The sequence below is a fragment of the Ursus arctos genome, unplaced genomic scaffold (genome assembly GCF_023065955.2).
Source record: "Ursus arctos isolate Adak ecotype North America unplaced genomic scaffold, UrsArc2.0 scaffold_17, whole genome shotgun sequence".
Taxonomy (NCBI): Eukaryota; Metazoa; Chordata; class Mammalia; order Carnivora; family Ursidae; genus Ursus; species Ursus arctos.
This window is the reverse complement of record NW_026622841.1, coordinates 7,550,038-7,573,352: the sequence shown is the minus strand read 5'-3', so window position 1 is coordinate 7,573,352 and position 23,315 is coordinate 7,550,038. Positions and strand designations below refer to the sequence as shown.

At 39.4% G+C, this 23,315-nt stretch overlaps 1 protein-coding gene and 1 pseudogene across 3 annotated transcripts in view; one reads left to right on the top strand and one right to left on the bottom strand.

Annotated features, from left to right (window-relative positions):
• The window catches only part of RTTN (rotatin), a 182,450-nt gene extending 170,096 nt beyond the window's left edge, over positions 1–12,354 (bottom strand). The window contains exons 1-8 of one of the 3 annotated variants that reach the window (XM_026496475.4): positions 12,077–12,354; positions 11,563–11,750; positions 10,502–10,679; positions 9,602–9,691; positions 7,423–7,516; positions 5,899–6,013; positions 4,819–4,969; positions 1,160–1,325 (exon numbers count right to left, since the gene is read on the bottom strand). In XM_026496475.4, the coding sequence (XP_026352260.2) occupies positions 1,160–1,325; positions 4,819–4,969; positions 5,899–6,013; positions 7,423–7,516; positions 9,602–9,691; positions 10,502–10,679; positions 11,563–11,750; positions 12,077–12,107 (1,013 nt within the window). In that variant the 5' untranslated portion in view covers positions 12,108–12,354. The remainder of the gene's footprint in view (positions 1–1,159; positions 1,326–4,818; positions 4,970–5,898; positions 6,014–7,422; positions 7,517–9,601; positions 9,692–10,501; positions 10,680–11,562; positions 11,751–12,076) is intronic. The other 2 variants (XM_048218461.2, XM_026496476.4) reach the window with 2 other exon arrangements.
• Positions 12,355–13,509: 1,155 nt separating this feature from the next.
• On the top strand, positions 13,510–22,277 carry LOC113253569 (RNA-binding motif, single-stranded-interacting protein 2-like; annotated as a pseudogene).
• Positions 22,278–23,315: the final 1,038 nt, after the last annotated feature.

The window sequence follows — 23,315 nt, the reverse complement described above, 5'->3', positions numbered from 1 at the left end:
AAGGTGGGCTTCTCTCAAACTCTAAAAGGCTCCACGAGGAAGGTGTTCAGTAAGGAGTGAAGACGTATAAGCATGCAGCACACTGGACAGAGCTAGAGAATGAGGTAGAAAGGCTTTATAAGAGTAAAGAGAAAAACCATGTCTGACCAACACCAGCTCCTACAGAAGGATTAGGAGCACAGGCTCTCAGATCATACTGTCCAAACCCCAGCCCTCCTCTTTACCAACTGTATAAACTGGGATAAGGCTCATTGCCTCTCCAAACCAGGTTTGTCTGTGAAATGATGATGATGATAATGCCAATGCTATTACAGGATTGTCAGGAGGACAACCAAAGGAGATAAAGATTGTATAGCACCTGGCGTAACACCACGCATGCAGCCAGCATGAATCAGTGTCAGCTTGTAGCAGCAGCAGTGCCATGGTAAATAATCAAGCCAACAAGTGTTCATCTCACTGAGCATTTATTAACAGGACACCAAAGAAGAAACTAGTATGTTTAGAAGATGCTTGCAGCCTAAGGATGAGGTAACACACAAACACCATGCCAATCCCCTTAAGCAAAATTGGTATATAAAAATCTGTATTTACGCAAATAAGTAAAATACCATAAATTGTGCATCTGAAAGGAATCTTTGTTTTATACTCTCTAATCATTCGCTTTAATAGTAAATACTGATGCATTATGATTAGACTTAACAAATATGGGTTTAAAATATCGTCAGAACGTATCTATCATTTAAAGCTATGCTTTTAAACTAGATCACATTTCATTTGTGGCTGATAAAAACAATTTAAGGGGTCAGAATCTTCATTCTTTTTTTAATGAAATACAAAAGAACAGAAAATATAGTTCACTACGTAGCATATGGAATCAAAGTACTATTTTGTGAACATCTTGTTTTGGCAGGGACACACACACAGGCATACACACACGCAAACATACATACACACGCACGTAAGAGCATATGTCTGTGTACGGAGTATTAAGCTGAATGTAATGTTATTTCTTACTGTGGGTCATGGTCAAAAAACCACTGATTCAACACAAGGCCAATACTTGTGGTAACGTTCAGAAAGAGAAGACAGAGAAAAATATTAATCTCCCTCTGAAACTAAAACACACACACAGAAGTTAAATGGGCTTTTCAACAGTCACCTGGAAGACACGGCATCCCAATCCTGGCCATCTCCTCTGGGTCGCTGGCCTGTGCGTCCAACCACAGAAGGCCGGGGGCTACTGCTTCCTGGAGAAGGATTCTGGGAATGATGAATAACTCTAACTTCATGACAATAAGACAAAGAAGAATTTTGGGAAACTGTATCTGAGGGGAAAAAAGAATGAAATTATCCCTCAATAGCGACAAATGACGATTATATAGCTTTTATATGTCATTCTTCCAAAAAACATTAACAAAGTTAAGATAGCAGAAACACTTCTATTGGGGTAAAAGTAAAGGTCAATCTTTTCTGCAAGTATTCACTTAGCACATTTAAATTATAACTAACTGAGCTGATTATATGCAGCCTTCTAGCCAGCATTATTGACTTGTAACATTCGGGACTGCCAAAGCAGAATAACAGGTCATACACTGCCCTGCTCAAAATTCTGTAAGAAACCCTACTCCAAACCACATATAAAAATGAACTCAAAAAATAAACCTGAATATGAGAGTTAAAACCATAAAGCTCTTAGCAGAAAATATAAAATCTTCATAATCTTGGAATGGGCAATACATTTTTAGGCATGAAACCAAAAGCAGGACCAAAGAAAACAAAGATAAATTGGACTTCATCGAAATAAAAAAACTTTTGTGCATCAAAGGACATTATCAAGAAACTGACAACCTACCTAGACTGAAAAAAAAATATTTGCAGATCATGTATCTAAAGAGGACTTATAACCAGGGTATATAAAGAACTCCTAAAACTCAACAAGAAAAAAACAAAAAACAACAACAACAAAAAAAACATGGGCATCTGGGTGGCTCAGTCAGTTGAGCTTCCAACTCTCGATTTCAGCTCAGGTCATGATCTCAGGGTCACAAGATCGAGCCCCACCTCAGGCTCCATGCTCAGCAGGGAGTCGGCTTGAGATTTTTCTCTCTCCCTTTGCCCCTCCCTTCCCCCCTAACCCCCACACACTCTCTCTCTAAAATAAATAAATAAAATCTTTAAAAAAAAAAATTTAAAAATGGGCGGAGGACTTTAAAAGACATTTTTCCAAAGAAGATACACAAATGGCCAGTCTGCACATAAAAAGTCACTAGGAAATCACTAGTCATTAATCAGTAGTCTTTAGGGAAATAAAAATCAGAACCAAAACGAAATACCACCTCACACCTACTAGGAAGACTATGATTTTAAAAAAGGAAAAAAGGGTCACCTGGGTAGGTCAGTCAGTTAAGCATCTGTCTTTGGCTCAGATCATGATCTCAGAGTCCTGAGATTAAGCCCTGCTTCAGGCTCCCTGGTCAGCAGGGCATCTGCTTCTCCCCCTACCTCTACCCCTCCCTCCTGCTCGTACTCTCTTGCACTCTCTCTCCCTCAAATAAATAAAATCTTTTAAAAATAAATAAGTTGATTAAAATAAAATGAAAAGGGAAAATAACAAGTGTTGGCAACATGTAGAGAAATTGGAAGCCTCAAAGTTGCCAGTGGGGATGTAAAATGGGACAGCCACTGTGGCAAACAGTTTGGTGGTTCCTCAGACAGCTGAACATAGAATTAACATATACCCAGCAATTCCACTCTTGGGTATATACCCAACAGAACTGAAAACAGGGGCTCAAACAGATGTGCGGATATACACCAAAACATTATTCCCAAAAGACAAAGGTGAGAACAACTCACGTGTCCATCAACAGATAAATAAATACGCCAAATGTGGCATATCCATACAGTGGACTACTATTTATCTGTAAAAAGAAATGAAGTTCTGACACAGCTGAAATATGGATGAACCTTGAGAACATGATGCTCAGTGAAATGAGCCGGACACGAAAGGACAAATATTGTATGACTCCACTTGTATGAGGTACCAAGAACAGACAATTTTAGAGACAGAATGGAGATGAGAGGTTACCAGGGGCTGCAGAGGGACGGGGACATGGAGAGCATGGCTATACAGTCATAGATCTTCTATTTAGGGGGATGAAAAACATTTGAGAACAGATAATGGTGATGGTTGCACATAAGAGCATGAATGCAATTAATGCCAACAAAATTGCACACTTCTAAATGGTTATGATGGTGTATTTTATGCTATACATATTTTACCATAATTTTTTTTAAAGAATTAAGTAAAATAAAGGCATCTGCAGAGGAAAAAAGAAAGCTCTCCAAGAGCTTCTCACTGCTCTGCAAAGAAAATATGAAAAGCTTACCAAGATCTACAAATCCCAATACACTTTGGCCCCTGGATACCTCTCTGATCTCACCCCATCCCCCCTCTGCTCCCCATTTCCCACTTACTGCACTCCACTCACATACCAGCCTGGTTTTCACTCCTCAGGGATGTGACCTCACTTCCGAGGCCCCCAACCCTCCAGGAATACTGTTCCCACAGCTCTTCAAGTGGATAGTTCCTTTTCACCCTTTAGGTCACCTCCTCTGAGAGGCTCCCCCCCCCCCCATCCTATCCAGGTAAGCCGTGTTTCCCTGGTCACCTTCGGCCACATCACCCTTCCTATTTCCTTTGAGCGCTTCTGATCTGAAACAATCTTATTTACTCGTTTACTACCTGTCCCCAACCTTCTCATGGATATGCTCAGAAGGGTGAGGACCTTATCTGCTTTGTTCAGTGTTATAGCCGCTAGAGACTAGAACATTAGTTGACACATAGTTGGTGATAAACATTTAATACATGAATAAATCTTCAAAGATACTATTTTTATCAACATTGTAACTCTTATTCTGCTGAAATATGGAGTACCTATAGCTCTCTGTTTTCAGTCATTTGCAAAATGCTCTATCTCAAGAATGTTAATGAGAAACACTATACCCTCTGAGATCTATAACAAAGTTAACGTATAGCATAACTATTCAAGTAGTATAGGATCAGTGAAACTCTGAACAGAATAGGGATTAACTCTGAAGCATGATGACAAATCACTCTAATTTAATACTCAACTTTCAATGCATAAGTGCACAGAATTCCTAAGTTGTAAATACTGTTTTGATAAAGCAAGTCTAGTGCTCTATTTTGCCATTAGGTGGTGCTTTTTCCCTTAAAAGTCTGGCACTGCTATCATATATCATATACTCCAACTACATCACAAGTTGCATAAAAACAGTTTTCATAAAATACAAATCGGGGGGCACCTGGCTGGCTCAGTGGGTAGAACATGCAACTCTTGATCTTGGGGTCATGAGTTCAAGCCCCATGTTGGGTACAGAGATTATTTTAAAATAAATAAACAAACAAACAAAATCGAATATACCAAAGGTTAAAGAAAAATATTTAAAAGATACAAATTGTTATTTTTCAAACCAAACAATTTATTAATACAAGTAACTTTCTAAAATGCCCAAGGTCCCACATGAATAGCTGAACTCAGAATTCTGGTCCCTAGCTTCCAACAACACTATATGCATAAGAGAAAAGAAAAACATCTTGCAAATGGCTCTTACCAAAAAAAGAGGACGGGATCAGGAGTGGTTCTGTCATTCACACAATGGTTTTCAAAGATGACCATTTGGTTACATTCAGGAATGAGGAGTTTATGTTGTGGAAATTTATACAGTAAGTATAATAGGGAATATTCAGAAGAATCTGCAAATACCACCAGTGACTAATGAATAAATAAACATAAATACCTTGTTTACTAGAGAAAAAACCTGGATCTCTGTGAAAGTTAAGTCTGTTTCTTAAGTATGTGCACAGCTGCTGCAAGCAAGACACTGACTGTAATGCCAGGCGATGTTTTCCATCTCCCCCAAAGGCCAGTTTCAACAGAGATAAAAGGCTCTGAAATAAAGAAGAGCAATGAAAATGATCAAGGGAAGGTGGATGTGGAGTTTACGTAAGGTCAAACAAATAACCAAAGGAGATAAAATAACTTGAAAAATATTTGTAAGATGAAGAAACAGAAATAGGCAAAAATGACTTAGCATAATGCAAGAAGATAAGACAAAACAAGAAAATAAAATTTAAATAGAAGAGTCGGTGTTTGTTATATCTAAAATCTGTTGGTTGGGTATCTATTCTGAGAGAACACATGAATTATTCCCCATTCAGGACATTAAGCTATACAGTACTTTTTTAAAAATCACAGCAAGCCTTCAAAGAGCATCTCAAAGAGCTAAATCATTTTGCCACCTTTTGGCAACTAACAGCTTTTCCTCTGCTATCTTTTGACAACTGCAACAGTATGTATTAATAGGTGCCATTCAGAGGCAACCATTCCAGCCCTGGGATTGCTGAGTGAGGGTGCTGAGGCATTATTAGCAGCTGTGGATATGCCACCATCCTAACCCGGGATCCCAAGCTCTACTATATAAACAACAGACTCTCATATTGCAAAGAATCCATCATATTTTCACAGCGTCTGATACTGTGCCTTACACATCCTGGATACTCAAAAAGCAATGCTATTCTCAGTTAAGGGTTACTGCTGCCCAACCACAATTTCCAAAGTCTATTCTCCCCTTCAGGTGACCCCTAAAACGTAAATTCAAGGTGGCCAAACTGGACCTGTATGTGTCAAATCAAACTACCTCCTTTCAGAAGAACCACCACTATTGAAAGAAGTTAGAGCAGAAGTGGTTTCAGGAACCAAATACTTCATTTTTTTAAATACTGTCAATTCCTTCCTAAGGACTCCTTCTTTGCAAAATTTGTTTCACTGTAAAAAGTTCTCTATTTCAAAATCTAAAACAATTACAGAGGATACATACCTGAACAATTTTTGGCCTTTGAAGGAAAATTTCAGCAGGAAAATCTTGCATGATTACATCCTTCAATAGTTCACAGGTGTTCCAAATTAAAGTGTGGTTACTACTTCTTAAAGAGCTACAAATAAATAAATAAGAGCATTATTTACTTTTTTTAAAAGATTTTATTATTTATTTGACAGAGCACGCGTGCGCACACATGTGCACACAAGCAGGGGGAGCAAAGGGCAGAGGGAGAAGCAGGCTCCGCGCAAAGCAGGGAGCCCAATGCGGGCCTTGATCCCAGGAGCCCAAGATTCGAGACCTGAGCTGAAGGCAGATACTCAACCAAATGAGCCACCCAGGCCCCCCAGAGTTATTTTTAAAAAGAGTTTACCTACACCAGATTCTAAGTAACCTAGTGGCATATGACTGTTATCAACAGTCCTTCTGGTCTCAGCTGAGATTTCACTTCCCCTGGGAAGCCTTCCTAGATCTTTCCCTAATCAAGAACTCTGGGGTAGGTCCTTCCTCCATATGCCTACATTTGGTACTATGGCAAATGCATACTGACTTTCTATCCCCCACTAGACCCTCCTCAAGAGCAGGCACTACACAGTATCTGCCACTGTATGCCAAGACTATCACGATACTACAAAATGAAATCAATGAAGTCAAAGGGCACATAATGCAATGAAATCTGCTAAATGAATTAGGAAGTAAGACAGAAAACGTAATAGCAAATATAGAGTTAAATTCTAGAAATTAAATTCCTTAGTGCTCTTCCTTAGTCTAGTGAATCAAGCTAGGATTCTCCTCTTATCCCAAACAGAGGACACCCCTCATCTTCTCAGACAATATGTGCCCTCCTAGGGATTCGGCAATTGTTTACCTCCCACCCCAAGAATCCACACGCCCTCTCAGCCCAGCTCCAGTCCACTGCCCACCACCAGAGGTGTGTACTAGAAATCATATCTCCTCCTTGAGGCCTGACTCAGAGCTGACATCAAAACCACCCCTGCCCCTTTCCCACATGGACTCTAACTCTTCAGTATGTTGTTCCAAGAGAATTTACTGATGCCTTGGAAGTGCCAGCATCAAAAAGCATTTAATAGCATCCAGCTGTTTATCTAGTCCTAACTCTACCAAGTTGGTCTTTCTATTGTCCTCTGAATATATTGTCCCCTAAGAAAGATTGCATTTATCTTTAATTTTTTCCATTTGTATTAACCAGGGACATAAGCAATGGCCAATCAGAGAATCTGGTCAATAAGAGATGACTCATGCCACCAAGATGTATAGAAGATTCCAACCACAAAAAGAAAAAAAAAAGAAAAAAAAAAAAACCAACTTGATGTGTAGCCTGATAACAGCAAATAGGAGTTTTCTGGCTTGCCTTTTGAAACAGTGAAAATCATTCATATATTCCCATTACTACCTTTCACAGCCACTTAGTATCTTTTTTCCTGGTGAAAATGCACAGTAATAGCAACCAGATTTAATGGCTATAAATGAACCAAAATAGCTGATACACATCAGGTACCATACCTTTCATTAGAGGAGAGAACGTGTCTATCTGTTGTAGTCAGGGGTAGCCAAGGAAATGTAGAAAACTTCAAACACTTCACAGTCTGATTTACTGCTAATGGAACAGCAAAATTTAAGGGATCAAAGGCAATGCTGACAGACTCACAACGTTAAGAGTAAGGCTTCACCCTTAAAAGAAGTCTTCAAATAAAGTTACATCTTACAGTTACCTAAAATATACCAAACAAGGTCAGCTGCAAATTTGTTTCCTAACAAGATAAGTAACAGAGCTCTGTTTTTATAGTTTATCCAGAACCATATATTATTATTAGAAGGGCATTAAAAACAAACCAATATTGAATGACAGTTAGAGCTTCATTTACGTTTTGTATTTCACCCTGTGGCTAACCAGAACACAGAGCTTAAATTTAACATAAAAGGAACTGGCATTTGGAGATCTTTAATTGTAGAAATTAAAAATGATATAAACATAATCACATACTATAATTAGTCATGTTCAAATATCCTAAATGGTGTTAGATGTTTAAACCTCTTTGAAGATGACTTAAGACCATAAGGTTGAAGATCAAATATCAGCACTCAGGATTAAAAGAAATCTGAGAAACCAACAGTTTTAAACTACCCCAATCAAATGATTTTTTAACAGATCTCATATTGTACAAGTTAAGGTGGCAATGCTGAGAAACAGTATCCAAGTGGCAAATATACTTTCTGCCAAATGCTTTGAAAAGTGCATGAAATCACTGAATTTAGATAACAGCATTATTAAATTCCCAGATATAGCACCGTTGTTTCTTTTAAAAGTGCTAAGATCCAAGCAGGATTTACTTTCTAACAGAAAAGTAAGAGGGGGGTGGAGGGAAGGACAGACTTATACCGCACACAAAAAGATGTGTCCAAAATAAGCCATACTGCCAATCCACAAACTGCAACTCACGTAACAAAATCTCACCACCCCAAAGGTCCCTAATGTTTTCAACAGCTGCATCCAAGTGCCCACCTTCCCAGCCCTGACATAATCTCTTCCTTCAGACATCTCTCACTGTCACTCAATCAAGCCTTTTAATCATAAGCACAAAGAAACTACCATCTCAAAAACCGAAGCTCTGTAACAAGTCTAACTTTTACAGAAAGAAAAGGTAAAGTATTTTAACAGCTAAACAAGTTTTCAGTTCTTTCTTATGCTATTATTCAACCAGAGAGTTTCTGTGAAAGCATTTCAGCAACAGAGGGCTTCCAAATGGAGTTAAATTGAATACTTGATATGAGCAGATATATCTTTGGACACAACGTTTTCATTTCAGCTGTGCAGACAATAAGCTGTTAGGTACATGCTTACTTAATTATTCCCTAACTGCATCACCCAGAACAAAGGTTTTATCCTTTCTAAGCCTCAGTGCTTTCATCAGTAAAATGGAGATAGTAACAATATCAATTTCACTGGGACTCCAGTGAAGATTCATTCATTCATTCAAAGAATACATACTGAGTGCCTAATACGTTTTCGGCATTTTTCTGCTCACTGGGGATAAAGCAGTGTTCACAGCTATCATTAAGTTCATACCAAGGGAGACAAAAAGAGATAAATAAATATGTAATTTCAGATTATGATGTATGTTAGGAAGAAAACTGGACATAGACAGAAAGTGATCACTAGCTAGAGTCCTCAGGAAGGTCTCTCTGAGGAAGTAACATATGAGCAGACACACAGCCAGACATGAAGAAACCTGGATGAGATTCCAGGGAGAGAGAGAGAGGTTCTAAATCAGAACTCTTCAATCAACTGGATGCTGGCGTAAAGATAAATGAAGAAACCCAAATGATCCTGAGTCTTTGGCTTGAGTAACTGGATGAACAGTACCACTCAGTGAGCTGGAGAATAAATACCATGACATATATATAGTGCATGGCACCGTTCCTGACAAATCTGTGTGCAGTAGGCCCTGAGTACTACTGCCACCATCACCACCCACCTCCAAAGTTGCTCAAATGCAGTCAGAATAACATAAAATGTTACCATTTAGACTCTACATCCTAAACTAATTTGAGGAAACTGAAACATTCAGTTCAGTGCTGAAACATTCAAGTTGGACCACAATATGTCTTTACAACAATGAAGAAAAGTACATTAATTTCTGATTTACCAAGTCAACAGGATTATTTCTCTATTTATACCCACCCATTGGTCGTGGAGACACTTCCATCTGCTGGAAATTATTTTTGTCTTGAGGAAAATATCCTATTAAGATTTCAGGCTGTTGTGGCAATTCTGATAAGAAAATATATATTACTGTATTATTGGTTCCTTATTTGCTAAAAGTGAAATTTACTCTTTTCAAATAATAACGTTTTCTCTTAAGTTTTACAATCATTTTAGAAACTAGAAAAATAAGGTTTTTTCTCTGAAGAGTCTTCCTATAAAGGAAAAAAATGTAAATGCTGAGCCAGTTTTTAATGGGGTGTGGGCTCCCCTCCTTTTTATGGTTCACCAAATACAACTATTTGTTAGAATGAACACATCCACAATGTACATAAAGAATCTGTTACAAAGTATTTATTCAAGGGCTCATCTCTGCTTCTTAGTCCATCTTCCTCCTCTCTCTTACTCCAATTATGTAGTTCCTGACCACTTCAACTTTCATTAATATCTTTAGAGAAAAAGTTGTCAAAAACAAAGGAATCAAGAACTACCTCTCAGTATCTTTCACAATTCTCTGTCACATGTGATTACACTTTCAGCAGTTTAGTTGGAATAAGAATGGGAATGCAATATTATTATTGTTATTGTTGAAAATGTGTTATTTTTGTAGAAGTAATCTGTCAAACTAGTCTCAAAAAAGAAAATCGCTGGCATCTTTTAGGCACCTTGACCAAAAAAGCAACAAATACAAATGTATGCTCCTCTGAATAACTGTAGAAGGGGGGAAAAGGTCAAGCTAATGTAAGTTAAATGCGAGAAAAAGAAGTTGGGGGAGATGATTTTTTTTTTTAAGCTAAGGTCCCTTTCCTTAGAATTAACCACTAGAACCAATATACTTCTATTTTAACAGAATGCATCAGATTGATTCCAAAGAGTTACCAGTTTGTTTGGTTTGGTAAGATGCAGAATATAGCGGAGCATCTTCTGAAGGAAGACTAAAAAGTCCATCCAGAATGCCATCAATTTCAGCCTGCAGATTTGGCTCCACATCAGAGCGAAGTTTAGATAAGAATTCGACTGCACCAAGATCAACCAAATGCTGGACTGCTGGAGGATACTGAAATAAGAAGAGGAGAGTCCGGAGAATAACCACATATATCAAAATTTCTATACTTTATTTTACAGCAATGAAAACACGAAAGTATTTTTGGTATTTTAGATGTTCCTTTTATAAAAAAATAAATCTTGCATTGATATACCCAAAAGTAAAGAACATCCATGTATAGGACATAGATTTATAGAAACATGCATAAACCACGTGATAACACTTATGAGAGAAAAGCCCAGACATTGAGCACTAGAAATGCACACTGTAAACTCCTATTTTTACTTATTAAATGGATTACCTCCCTCCATGGACTCTCACCCTATCCTCTCCTACCTCCAGCCAGTCAAAGAATGCCAAAGTAATAATCCCCTATGACTGCATAGTGACTTAGTTTTGAAAGGTTACATTTGCACACTCTTGACATTTGACCCTGACAACCACTCTGAAGGCAGGCTGAGGAATATAAATATGAAAAACAGATATAGAAAACGCAACTTCACATACTTGAGGTTATTTATTAATCATGGTCTGTAACATTAACTTTAAACATGTTCTCTTTCATACAGATACACCTAATTTTTAATATGCAAATAACAGAACATAAAGAAAAACAGAATGACAAATATCAACTTACAAAGATGATTCCAAAAATCAGAACACACCAGAACTCAGTTCTGTCATTTCAGAGAACACAGTAGAGACAATGTGAGATTCAACATTATAAATAAAAGGAAGTTGAGCATTATATACCCCGAGGAATTAAAATTCAACATCTCTGGTTGTTAAAAAAAAATAAAATAAAAAGTTGTAATTATTTAACTTTCAAGAAAATGTTACAATTAAATCACTACGAAACAACAGCTCTTCTGATTTTATTTCAAAATGATCCTACCTTAACCAATCTGTTCAATAGGCTGAGAACCTCTTCTTTCACTGGAACAGACGGAAAATTGAACCATTCCAGCAAATGGAGAAAAAGTAGCCTCTCCTGAACTAGATCATCACAGCAGATTAAGTTGTGCTCAACCTTGCAGAGAATATTCTTGAGAGCGCGTTCCCTGATCTCGGCCAGCTGATGACCTGTCAAAGTACAGCACAGAGCTATTGCCCAACTCCAAAGAGACGCCCACCCGGAATTTACCCTACCACTCAGTTATTTACGCTGGGGACCCGGGCAGGGTGAAGAGGGAAATCAAATTTTTTCACAGGTGGGCCTGGTGCATTCGGGATGCGAATTGCTGAGTTTACACAAAGTCCGAGATGGGTCCCCGGGGGCTGCCCCAGCGAGGCCAGGACGAGAGGGAGCCGTCTCAGGGTGGACCGGCCTCGAAAACGTTACACGGCCATTCTTAGCAAGTGGCCACGACAGGAGGGCGACTGGCGCGAGGGGCAACTCAGCCTGTTACCGAGTTTCCTGATGAGCCCCGTCAAGACCATTTCGTCCCGCTCGATCAGCCTCCGCCGGAGAATTAAACTGCCGCGCCACGGCGTCCGTGTACAATTAGTGTCCCCATGGAAACCCGGCCGTTCGGGCTTGTGAGTTCCGCAATGCCGCTGAGACCCACCAGACGAACAGGAGGCAACCCCTGAGCAGCCGCGGGCCCCCGCAACTCCACAGAGGCTTATAGTCTCTCTGTAATTACTACTACGCAGTTCCTAGGCAGCAGTCTTTGTCGTAAGAACCGGAAAGAATGAAGAGACAAGCAGGGAAGAGAACCCGCCCCGGCCGCGGTGCACGTCGGGAATTGTAGTCTTCGCCCATTTGTGCTCCCCTCCCGGAATTCCGGACCCGCCACCGCACCCACCTTGCTGGGGTTCCGGCATCCCAGCGCGGGCTCCGGCGCGGGCTGCAGAAGTCCCAAAGAAGCCCAACCTGACCCTGCAAACTTGCTCTGGCCCTGCCAATTTTAATTCTCGGCTCCCAGAACTTTACAATTTATAATGCACAGTTTGGTGTGGTTTGCATTCCCGCACACCCTTAACCGCCCATGTTACTAAAATCACTTACTTTAACTGTAAAATGTACCTGCAAAGGCAAGCAGTGTCCTCGGATACGGAAGTTCAGTACAAACAGGCAAGTCACAAAAGGAAAGGGGGGCGGGGAGGAAATAAGAGAACAGAAGAGAAAGAAAAAAAGGGGGATGTAGAAACAAAAAAATGGGGGTGATGGGTAAGGGTATGAATTAATATTTGAATGCCACCATAGCTGGCTTTTGCACTGCACAAATAGAAAAAAAAAATTCTAAGCAGTGGTAAAGGGCAACGACAAAACTAAATTTGTTAAATGATTTGCATCACGTATGTTTTCAGTTTCCCTTAGAAAGGGATGTCATGGCAGACATAATATCCATTCCTATTTCGCAATAAAAAAAGGAGCTTAAAATCAGAGAAGTTCCTCACCCAGTCATACCAACTAGTAAGTAGCCAATTGAGGACCTGACCTTCATTTTCTTTTAACATTCATAGGACCTTGCTGCTTCTGTGAGGTGCGTAGCCTAGAAAGTGGTGATATTTGACTTGGATCTTGAAGGGTAAGTAGGAATTTGTTTGTCAGGCAAAGAAATGGGGTAAGGGAATTCCTCCCAGAGAAAACAGTACATGCAAAGCAAGGATTCAGAATGGGTCTGTCTAGGTCAGGAAAAGAGCAATTCTGTGCAGCCAAATTACCTCTGGGAGGAAGACAGGAAAGTGAAGGGGCTGTTAGCATGCTAGTTATTCTCCATTTGTCCCTCTGTGGTGAATAAGAGACAGCAGTAGGAAATTGGAGAGTGGGAGGAAAAAGAGGTGTGGATATTTAACTGATGTTCCACTAGTCCATACCTAAGCCTCCCTGGGCAAGATGGTGACAGTGGCTGCATTCCTCGATGCTCAGGTAAGAGAAGAGCTCTTGATGGATACTGTGCCAAACGGACCAGAAAGTGAGAAGTTTCTGTAGTTACCCAAGCAGGAAGGTTGTCCTTGTGGGTTTGAAGTATCAAGGTCAAAATACATGCACATGACAGTACAGAGGGATGATGGAAATAACTTTTCAAATATATTTCTAAGATGAAAGTCTTAGATGATGAGACACTGAGGATGTCAGTGAGGAAGGAATGATAATACTGTGTGAGAAAAATAAATTACAGTTGACTCTTGATCAACATGGATTTGAACTGCCTGGATCCACTGATGCACAATTTTTTTTCAATAAATATAGTACAGTATGACTGTACTATAGGTGTATTTTCTCTTCCTTATGATTTTCTTAACATTTTCTTTTCTGTAGCTTGCAGTTTGGAGGAATACAGTGTATACTACATATAACATACAAAATATGTGTTAGTCAATGATCTGTTACTGGTAGGATTCGTGTCAACAGTAGACAATTGGTAGTTAAGTTTTGGGGGAATCAAAAGTTAGATGTGGATTTTTGACAGCACAGGGCTCACTGCCCCAAAACCCTGTGTTGTTCAGGGGTCAACTATAACTTAAAACAAGCATGTTGCAAGCAAAAAGGGGTGTCAAAAATGAAATGGTCTCTTTTTTTAATGAGATATGGTGGACATATAACATTATATCAGTTTCGGGGCACAGCATGATTTGATATTTGTATACATTGTGAAATGACCAACCACATTATGTCTAGTAGCCATCCATCAAAAATGGTTTTGTTTATGTTGCTTTTATTTTCTAATTTTTATTGTTATTGTTGAGCATATATTGTTTTTATAATTTGAAAAAAATCAGTAAGTCCTGCCTATTACATTCAAAGCAATTATGTATCATTTTTCTATTAGACTAAGTATTGATTTGCCAATTTTTTCTCAAAGAATCAATCTTCAACTTACTAATTCTGCTAAAAAGAATACTCATACTCTATTGTATTCACTGTACTTTTATTTATTATCAGTAATTTTCTCATCCCTTCCTTAGGTTATAGAGAGTTCCATGAATCCACAGCTAAGAAAAGCTTTAATCATGTGTCATGAGTTTAGATTTATAATGTTCCAACTATGGTTAGAACTCTCAACCATCGTGAAACTGCTGTTTTGATACTTTCAGTGTCACCCAAGATCTATTTAGGAGGAGGTTTTTTTATCATCAAGTCTGTCCTGCCTATCCTTTAGTTATTAATTTTTACTGTTACTATATCCCAATCAGCAACTGGGGCTTTTGTCATTATGAACTTCAATGTAGGTTTTTTAAATGATGCCTGAGTACTTGAAAAAAATGGGCAATAGATAACTGTATGTATGTATATTTGTAGTTTTCTACTTATAATAGTTTTTGTTATATTTCTTTAAATGCTAACTTATAATAAAAACATGTTGAATTTTACCTGATTGTAAATGACAGTCGTTCAGCTGGGAGTGTATGAATGAACTGGGAACAGAACGAAGAGTAGAGACCTTGTATGTTGGGATCTGCTTATCACAAACCATGCAACATTATAGAGAAAAACATGAGGATCCAGGAAAGCAGGTCAAATTCTAATTATTGAGCTCTGCTTAATTATCAACCATCCTTCAGCCTTTCAATCATACCCACAAATTGCTGGCGGGCATTGCCTCAGTCTGCTATGCTGGATCCTTTGGCTTAGATGAAGATATTTCTACTGAAAGTCACAGGAAATATTCAGTTACTCTCCTAAGAACTCATACTACTATCTGTGGTGATTTATTCTAGGAGAAAAAGAAATGCTTTATCTTTCTTTCTTGGAAAAGTCATGCAATTTTGCTCTTCCTCACAAATTGAACATGAATTCTAATACTTGGGGTTATATCCAGTCGGTCTGTTGGTCAGGATCATATACACTTCCTACCCTTTATTTCTCTTACTTGACTAACTTAAAATCTCTGGTTCATAGTCACATAAGCTAAACAAACTATTACACAGAGCACAAACCTTGGAGCCAGACATAGGTTTAAAACCAGCTTTGCAACCTTCTTAATTGCATAATTATGGGTAAGCTAATTAACTTTCTTGGTTGCAAATGAAAAAAAATTACTCAAAGGAGTAAGCAAAAATGAGATTTATTACCTCTAAAAAAGGATCTGGCCTCAGAGACTCAAAAAATATTAGTATTCTTTTTCTCAACATCTTAGTCTTGCTTCCCTCAGTATGTTTGTCCCATTCTTTTGTATAACAGTCAAGATTCTCCCAAAATATATAGGACAAGAGAGGAGTATGGTCTTCCAGACTTCCAGACTTCCAGACTTCCATCTTCCCATATAGTGACCCAAGAAGAAAGAAAAAACCTTTCTCCCAAATCCAGATATAAAATCCATGATGGGAAACCCCACCAGGATAATCATTATGAGATTGCCTAATCCCAGGTTACTCACACCCTGAATTGCAGGCAGGGTATTATAATCCTACTGCAGTTACAAGGAGTTGGGCAGAAGACTTCCACTAGGGAAAGGGATGGGATGAACAGAAAATGTGGAGAAAATCTCTGGTAGGGGGAAAAACCCTGTTGCCTGTATAACCCCTAAACCTCAGCTTCTACAAATAGGAATTGGGGTTAAAGATAGCACCAACTGATAGGACTGTGTGAGGATCAAAGGAGATAAATCATGGAAAGCACTCATCCCAGGACCTCTGTAATATGTAGTTGCTACAAATAATAGCTATTTTAGTGGCTGCCAAACTTGAGGATGCCTCTCTGCTGTATTGATTGTTGGTGTCTCCCCCTTCCTAGAATTCATATGTTAAAATGTAATCCCTATTATGATGGTCTTAGGAGGTGGGACTTTTGGGAAGTTAGGAGGTCATGAGGGTGAAGCCTCATGAATGGGACTCGTGCTTTTATAAAAGATGTTCCAGATAGGTCCCTCCGCTCTCTGCCATGTGAAGACACAGAAAAAAGAGCCATCTGTGAACCAGGAAGCTCGTCCCCAGCAGACGCTGAATTTGTTAGCACTTTGATCTTGGGCTTTCCAGCCTCTAGAACCGTAAGAAAGAAGTTTCTGTTGTTGGTAAGTCGTCTGCATCCAGTCTATGGTATTTGCTTATAGTAGCCTGGATGGACCAAAATAATTGTCTTTCTAGGAATCAAATGCAATGTTATATTGTATGTCAGTACTACCTGCAAGTATAACCACGAGGTAGCTCCACTGGGCAGAGGGACCTCAGAGGGACGTGGCCCAAGAAGCAGTCTTTCTGCTCATTGTGGGAGGCCTCACAGGCAGAGGCACTGGGGCCTTCCAGCTGTTGATGCAGCCATACCCAGGCACAATTTCCAGGAGAAAGGGAGTCTCTGATCCTCTTTTCCTCATTTTTCAGAGGGAAGAAATTATGGGCCCAAAGGAGAAATCCTTTAACAAGCCACCTTTACATGAATTGGGATATTAATTTATTTATCAAGACAACATGTAAAAAGAGCAAGCAGGCATGATTCATAAACAAAAGGACTCTAACCAGTAGATGTGGGGAAGTTATTCATGGTCCCAGGGCAGGCAGACATTCTGCGTGTCTTCCAGAAAGTCATCTGAACCCCAGCCTGCCTTACTCAAGAATAAAGATCATGATTCAGAGTGCCTGGGTGGCTTGGTCAGTTGGGTGTCCAACTTTTGATTTCCTCTGGGGTCATGATCTCAGGGTGGTGGATTGAGCCCCGTTTTGAGCTCCACACTCAGTAGGGAGTCTGCTTGAGATTCTCTCTCCCTCTGCCCTTCCCCCCACCCTATGCTCACTCTCTGTCTCTCTCTCAAAATAAATAAATCTTTAAAAAATGTTTTTAATAAAGATCATGATTCATTAATAATTCTGATCTTTATTTGTTGTTTTTTTTTAAGTTGGCTCCACACCCATCATGGAGCCCAATGTGCAGCTTGAACTAATGACCCTGAGATCAAGACCTGAGCTGAGATCAAGAGTCAGTTGTTTAACCAACTAAGCTACCCGGGCACCCCAATAATTCTAATCTTTAAGAAGGAAAAATGGTTGTGGCTAAAGGTTTCATCCCCTACTTAAGAATTTTCATAATCATGCTCCATAATTTTGTCCTATGAATTTACATAATATTTAATTTTTAAGGGGATCATCAAATTCTAATTCATCTTCCCAATACAAAAATAGAAAGGTAATAAATATTTTATGCCATTTTAAAGTAGAAGAATTGAAACAAGATATATTCATGTTCCACTTCAAATAGCAAAGCAACATGAATTTGAACTCTGCTTTCTTTGCACAATTTAATAAACAGGGGTCTTAATTATAGATGTGGAAAAGCAAACAAGGATGTCTGCTATCACCATTGCTGTTCAACATTGTACGGGGAGTTTTATTCAGAGTAATTGGCAAGAAAAAGAAATAAAAGACATTCCAGATTAGTAAGGAAAAGTAAATCTATTTCCATTTGCAGCTGACATGACCTTACATGTAAAAAATTCTAAGGAATCCACAAGGAAACTATCAGACCAAAGGAAAGACTTTAGCAAGGTTACAGAATACAAAATCAATATATAAAATCAAATTCTATTTTTCTACACAAGCAATGAACAATCCAAAAATTAAATTAAGAAAATATTACATTTACAATAACATTAAAAAGAAAATATTTGGGAATAAATTTAACACAAATATAGGACATGTACATGGAAAACTACAAAATATCATTGAAAGACATTTTTTAAAAGATTTTATTTATTTATTTGTTAGAGAGAGAGCACAAGCAGGAGAAGCAGGAAGCCAAGGGAGAAGCAGGCTCCCTGCTGAGCAAGGAGCCCAATGCAGAACTCAATCCCAGGACCCTGGGATCACGACCTGAGCTGAAGGTAGATGTTTAACCAACTGAGCTGTCTAGGTATCCCATTGAAAGACATTTTAAAAGACCTAAATAAATAGACATCCTGTGTCTTTGATTGGAAGATCTTGTATTGTTAAAATGGCAGTACTTCCTAAATTGAACTACATATTTAAAGCAATCTCTATCAAATACCCAACTGCCTTTCTCATAAAATGAACAAGCTTATCCATATGGAAACAATATAGATACTATTGGCTTATATTCGTGTGGAAATTAAGGGAACTGGACTGCCCAAAACAATCTCAAAAAAGAACAAAATGAAGAACTTCTGCTTCCCAGTTTCAAAACTTATTACAAAGCTACAGTAGTCAAGAGTGTGTGGTACTGACATAACGACAGACAAGTACACTCACTAATGGACTACAATTGAAAGTCCAGAAATAATCATTCATATTTCCAGTCAATTGCTTATCAATAAATGTGCCACAACAATTCAACAAGGAAAGAGTATTTTTTTTTGACAAATGGGTCAAGTTTATATCCACATGCAAAAGAATGAATTTGGATCCATACCTCACACCATCTACAAAATGAACTCAAAATGGATCAAGGTCCTAAATGCAAGCACTTAAAACTATAAAATTCTTGGGGAAAAAATAGGCATAAATTTTAATGAGTGTGAATTAGGCAATGGTTTCTTAGGCATGACAGCAAAAACACAAGCAAAAATTTAAAAAGGTAAATTGGACATCATCACAATTTTAAATTTTTGCTCCTAAGGACACCATCAAGGAAGTGAAAAGTCAAGCCAAGAGTAGGAGAAAACATTTGCAAACCATATATCTAATAAAGATCTTTTATCCAAAATATGTTAAAACAACAACAACAAAAATCTTTACAACTCAACAATAACAAGACAACCCAATTTAAAAATGGGCAAAAAATCTGAATAGACAGTTCTTCAAAGAAGATACCTAAGTACTTGGCCAATAAACACATGAAAAGGCTCAGCCACTTTACATTAAGGAGCAAGTGCTGCTCTCAATGATTTCCAGGCATGGGATTTTGACTTTTGGTTATAACAAAAACAAGAAGCTATATGTGTCATTCATTGCCTCAGCATATGGCATCACCTAGTCCAAGCAATAGTACCCCCAGGAGCCGCAATGGGATTTTGGAAATGACCAGCTGAGCAAAACCGACCTCCATATCCAGGGGTTGCACCCAGGCACTACTGACCAGGACCCTGTCAAATTGTACCAGTCCTATGGCGAGGTTGTCTCCACCAAGGTCATACTGGACAAAAGCACGAACAAACGCAAAGGCTATAGTTTTGTGAACTTTGACAGTCCTTCAGCAGTACAATAAGCTGTAACAGCACTGAAAGCCAGCAGCTTACAGGCACAAATGACAAAGCAACAGGAACAGGACCCCACAAATTTATACCTATCAAACCTTCCACTGGCAATAGATAAGCAAGAACTGGAGGGGATGCTGAAGCCCTTTGGCCAGGTTATCTCCACTGGAATCCTCAGAGACACCAGTGGGACCAGCAGAGGGATTGGCTGTGCAAGAATGGAGTCCACAGAGAAGTGTGAAGCCATCATCACCCATTTTAGTGGAAAGCATATTAAAACACCTGCTGGAGTACCAGCTCCATCTGATCCCTTGCTTTGCAAATTTGCTGATGGTGGTCCAAAGAAATGACAGAACCAAGGATAATCTGTGCAAAATGGACAGGCCTGGCCAAGGAATGCAGATGCAGGTGGTATAGCCTTGACCTATGACCCCACCATAGCTCTTCAGAATGGGTTTTCCCCAGCTCCTTATAACATCACCCCCAACAGGATGCTTGCTTAGTCTGCACTCTCCCCCTATCTTCCATCTCCTGTGTCTTCAGATGAGAGAGTGACTCAGACATCTCTTCTACAAGCCCCTAATCCATCTTGGATACACCGCCAATCATATCTCATGCAGCCTTCAGCTTCAGTTCTGTCACCTGGGATGGATCACCCCATTTCTCGCCAGCCTGCCTCCATGGTGGGACCTCTTACCCAGCAGATGGGTCACCACTTCCTCAGCAGCTCAGACACGTACATGCCCATGGCTGCCACTACGCAAGGAGCTCACATCTCCCAGTACCCCCTGTGCCTTCTGCTAGTGTTTCAGCAGAAGGGAGCAGTGGCCAGCAACATCAAGTGATGCTGGATGCTCCCTCAGACAACGGGGTCTACTCTTTCCAGTTCAACAAGTAACAGTGTGGTCTGGAGCTGAACGCACAATATCTCTGAGGTATGCTGTACAAATAAATTGGAGATGCGGATGCCCCCAGACTCCAGAGGGCTAACTAGGAATACACACCATCCAGGGGCCCTGCTCAGGACTAACACTAGGTCATCATTTTTCACAGGCCTGGGCCTGGAAGAAGACATCTCTGCACTCCTGCCCTCTGTTTATTCCTCCATTCCTGAGGGAGCCTAGGGGAACCGGCACTTTTTGTGTGTGTTGCATTCAAGGAGATCAAAAGAATTTTTTTTCTTTCTTTTGCCAAGAAAGTTGTAGATTTTGTTCTTAACTGCAACATACTCTTCCCAGACCCCCCCCCCCAAACAAAAACAGAAACACATGAAAAGATGTGGAACATCATTAGTTTTCAAGGAAATGCAAATCAAAAAACCAAAATGGGATACCTCTTCACCCTCTCCAGGTTGGCTATAATCAAAAATAGGGGAGGGGTGCCTGGGTAGCACAGTGGTTGGGCGTCTGCCTTTGGCTCAGGGCTTGATCCCGGCGTTATGGGATCGAGCCCCACATCAGGCTCCTACGCTATGAACCTGCTTCTTCCTCTCCCACTCCCTCTGCTTGTGTTCCCTCTCTCGCTGGCTATCTCTATCTCTGTCAAATAAATAAATAAAATCTTTAAAAAAAAAATAGAGGAAATAGCACTGTTGGCCAGGATGTGGGGAAATTGGAACCCTCACACGCTGCTGCTGGGGGTGTAAAATTGTGCAGCCACTATGATAAACAGTCTGGCAGTTCCTCAAAAAGATAAACATAGAATTAACATATGACTCAGCAATTCTACTCCTGGATATATACCCCAAAGAACTGAAATAGTCAACAGTTCCTCAAAAAGGGAAACACAGAGTTACTATGTGACCCAGCAATTCTACTTCTAGGTATGTGCCCCCAAAATGAAAACACGTACTCACAAAAACTTGTATATGAATGTTCATAGCAGCTTCCTTCGTAAGAGCTGAAAGGTAGAAGCAACCCATATGTCCATAATTCATGAGTGGATAGACATGGGTGTATAAAATGGATAAAGCATATCTATGCAATGAAACGTTACGTAGCTAAAAGAAGGAAATAAATACTGATACACCCTATAACTTGGATGAACGTTGAAAACAGTTATGCCAAGTGAAAGAAGCCACAGAAGACAACATACTATATGATCTCATTTATATGAAATACCCTGAACAGGCACATCTATGGAGGCCAAGTGACTTAGTGTTTACTTAGATTTGCCGGTTGTTGGGGGACTAGAGCAGTAACAGCTAAGGGGTGAGGGGTTTCTCTTTGAGATGATGAAAATGTTCAAAAATTACCTGTGGTGATAGTTGCACATATCTGTAAATATATTAAAAACCATTGAAATGTACACTTGAAATTGGTGATTTACATGGCACATGAATTATATTTCAATAAGGTGTTACAAAAAGAAAAGCAACAGGGGCACCTGGGTGGCACAGCGGTTAAGCGTCTGCCTTCGGCTCAGGGCGTGATCCCGGCGTTATGGGATCGAGCCCCACATCAGGCTCTTCCACTATGAGCCTGCTTCTTCCTCTCCCACTCCCCCTGCTTGTGTTCCCTCTCTCGCTGGCTGTCTCTATCTCTGTCGAATAAATAAATAAAATCTTTAAAAAAAAAAAAAAAAGCAATAAGACATTAGGTTGAAAACAAGAATTTATTTTATATTTAATAAATTACTCAGTAGTTTCTATTGTCATATGTTTTTATAAAATTACTAAATAACTTACCTTCTTTGTTCAACATCACATCATTGTCATTTGACCAATGGATAGACCTTTGTTAATTCTGCTGTTTTTATTTTTTTTAAGATTTTTTTTTTAAATGTATTTATTTGAGAGAGAGCACACACTAGAGAGAGAGAAAGAGCACGAATGGAAGGAGGGGCAGTGGAGGGGCAGGGGAAAGTGTGGGGGTGGGGCAGGGGGGAAGCAGACTCCCCACTGAACAGGGAGCCAGATGTGGGCTCGATCCTGGGACTCCAGGATCAAGACCTGAGCCTAAGGCAGATGCTTAACCGATTGAGGCTCCCAGGCACCCCAATTCTGCTCTTTTTAATACTTGCATAGTATTCAATATTGCATGCTTGAATGTACCACAATTTATTTTGCCATCCTCTTTATCAAAGGATGTTTGTGTTGTTTCTAGTGTTTTGCTTTTACAAACAATGCCTCAATAAATATCCTTGTACATAAAAAAAATTTTATTTTATAAAGAACTTAATTTGTAAAGACACCAAGATAGTTTGGTAAGGAGAATCACAGTGTCCTTTCCTGAGAATTTGTGAGAGCGGTATTTTCCATGTATCTGGTGACATTTAGATTCAGCCTTCTAAAGGGATAGATAAGATGAATGGCCCTTATTTGAACCTTTAGCTTCATTCCCAGATATCTACATTATTCAGCAAGACGTTTCCACTCCCATCCCCCTACTGCCTTCCCCTTGGGGTAACTGTTCCCTCTGTCATTCAAAACATTCACTCAAAAACATTCCCTTTGGTCAAATGAAGTAAGTATATGCTTCCATTTCCACGCTGTGAGATTTAATTAGCTGATGATGGAGAAGTCCTTGGATGAAGAGTGCAGTGGAAGTTCAAAGTAATA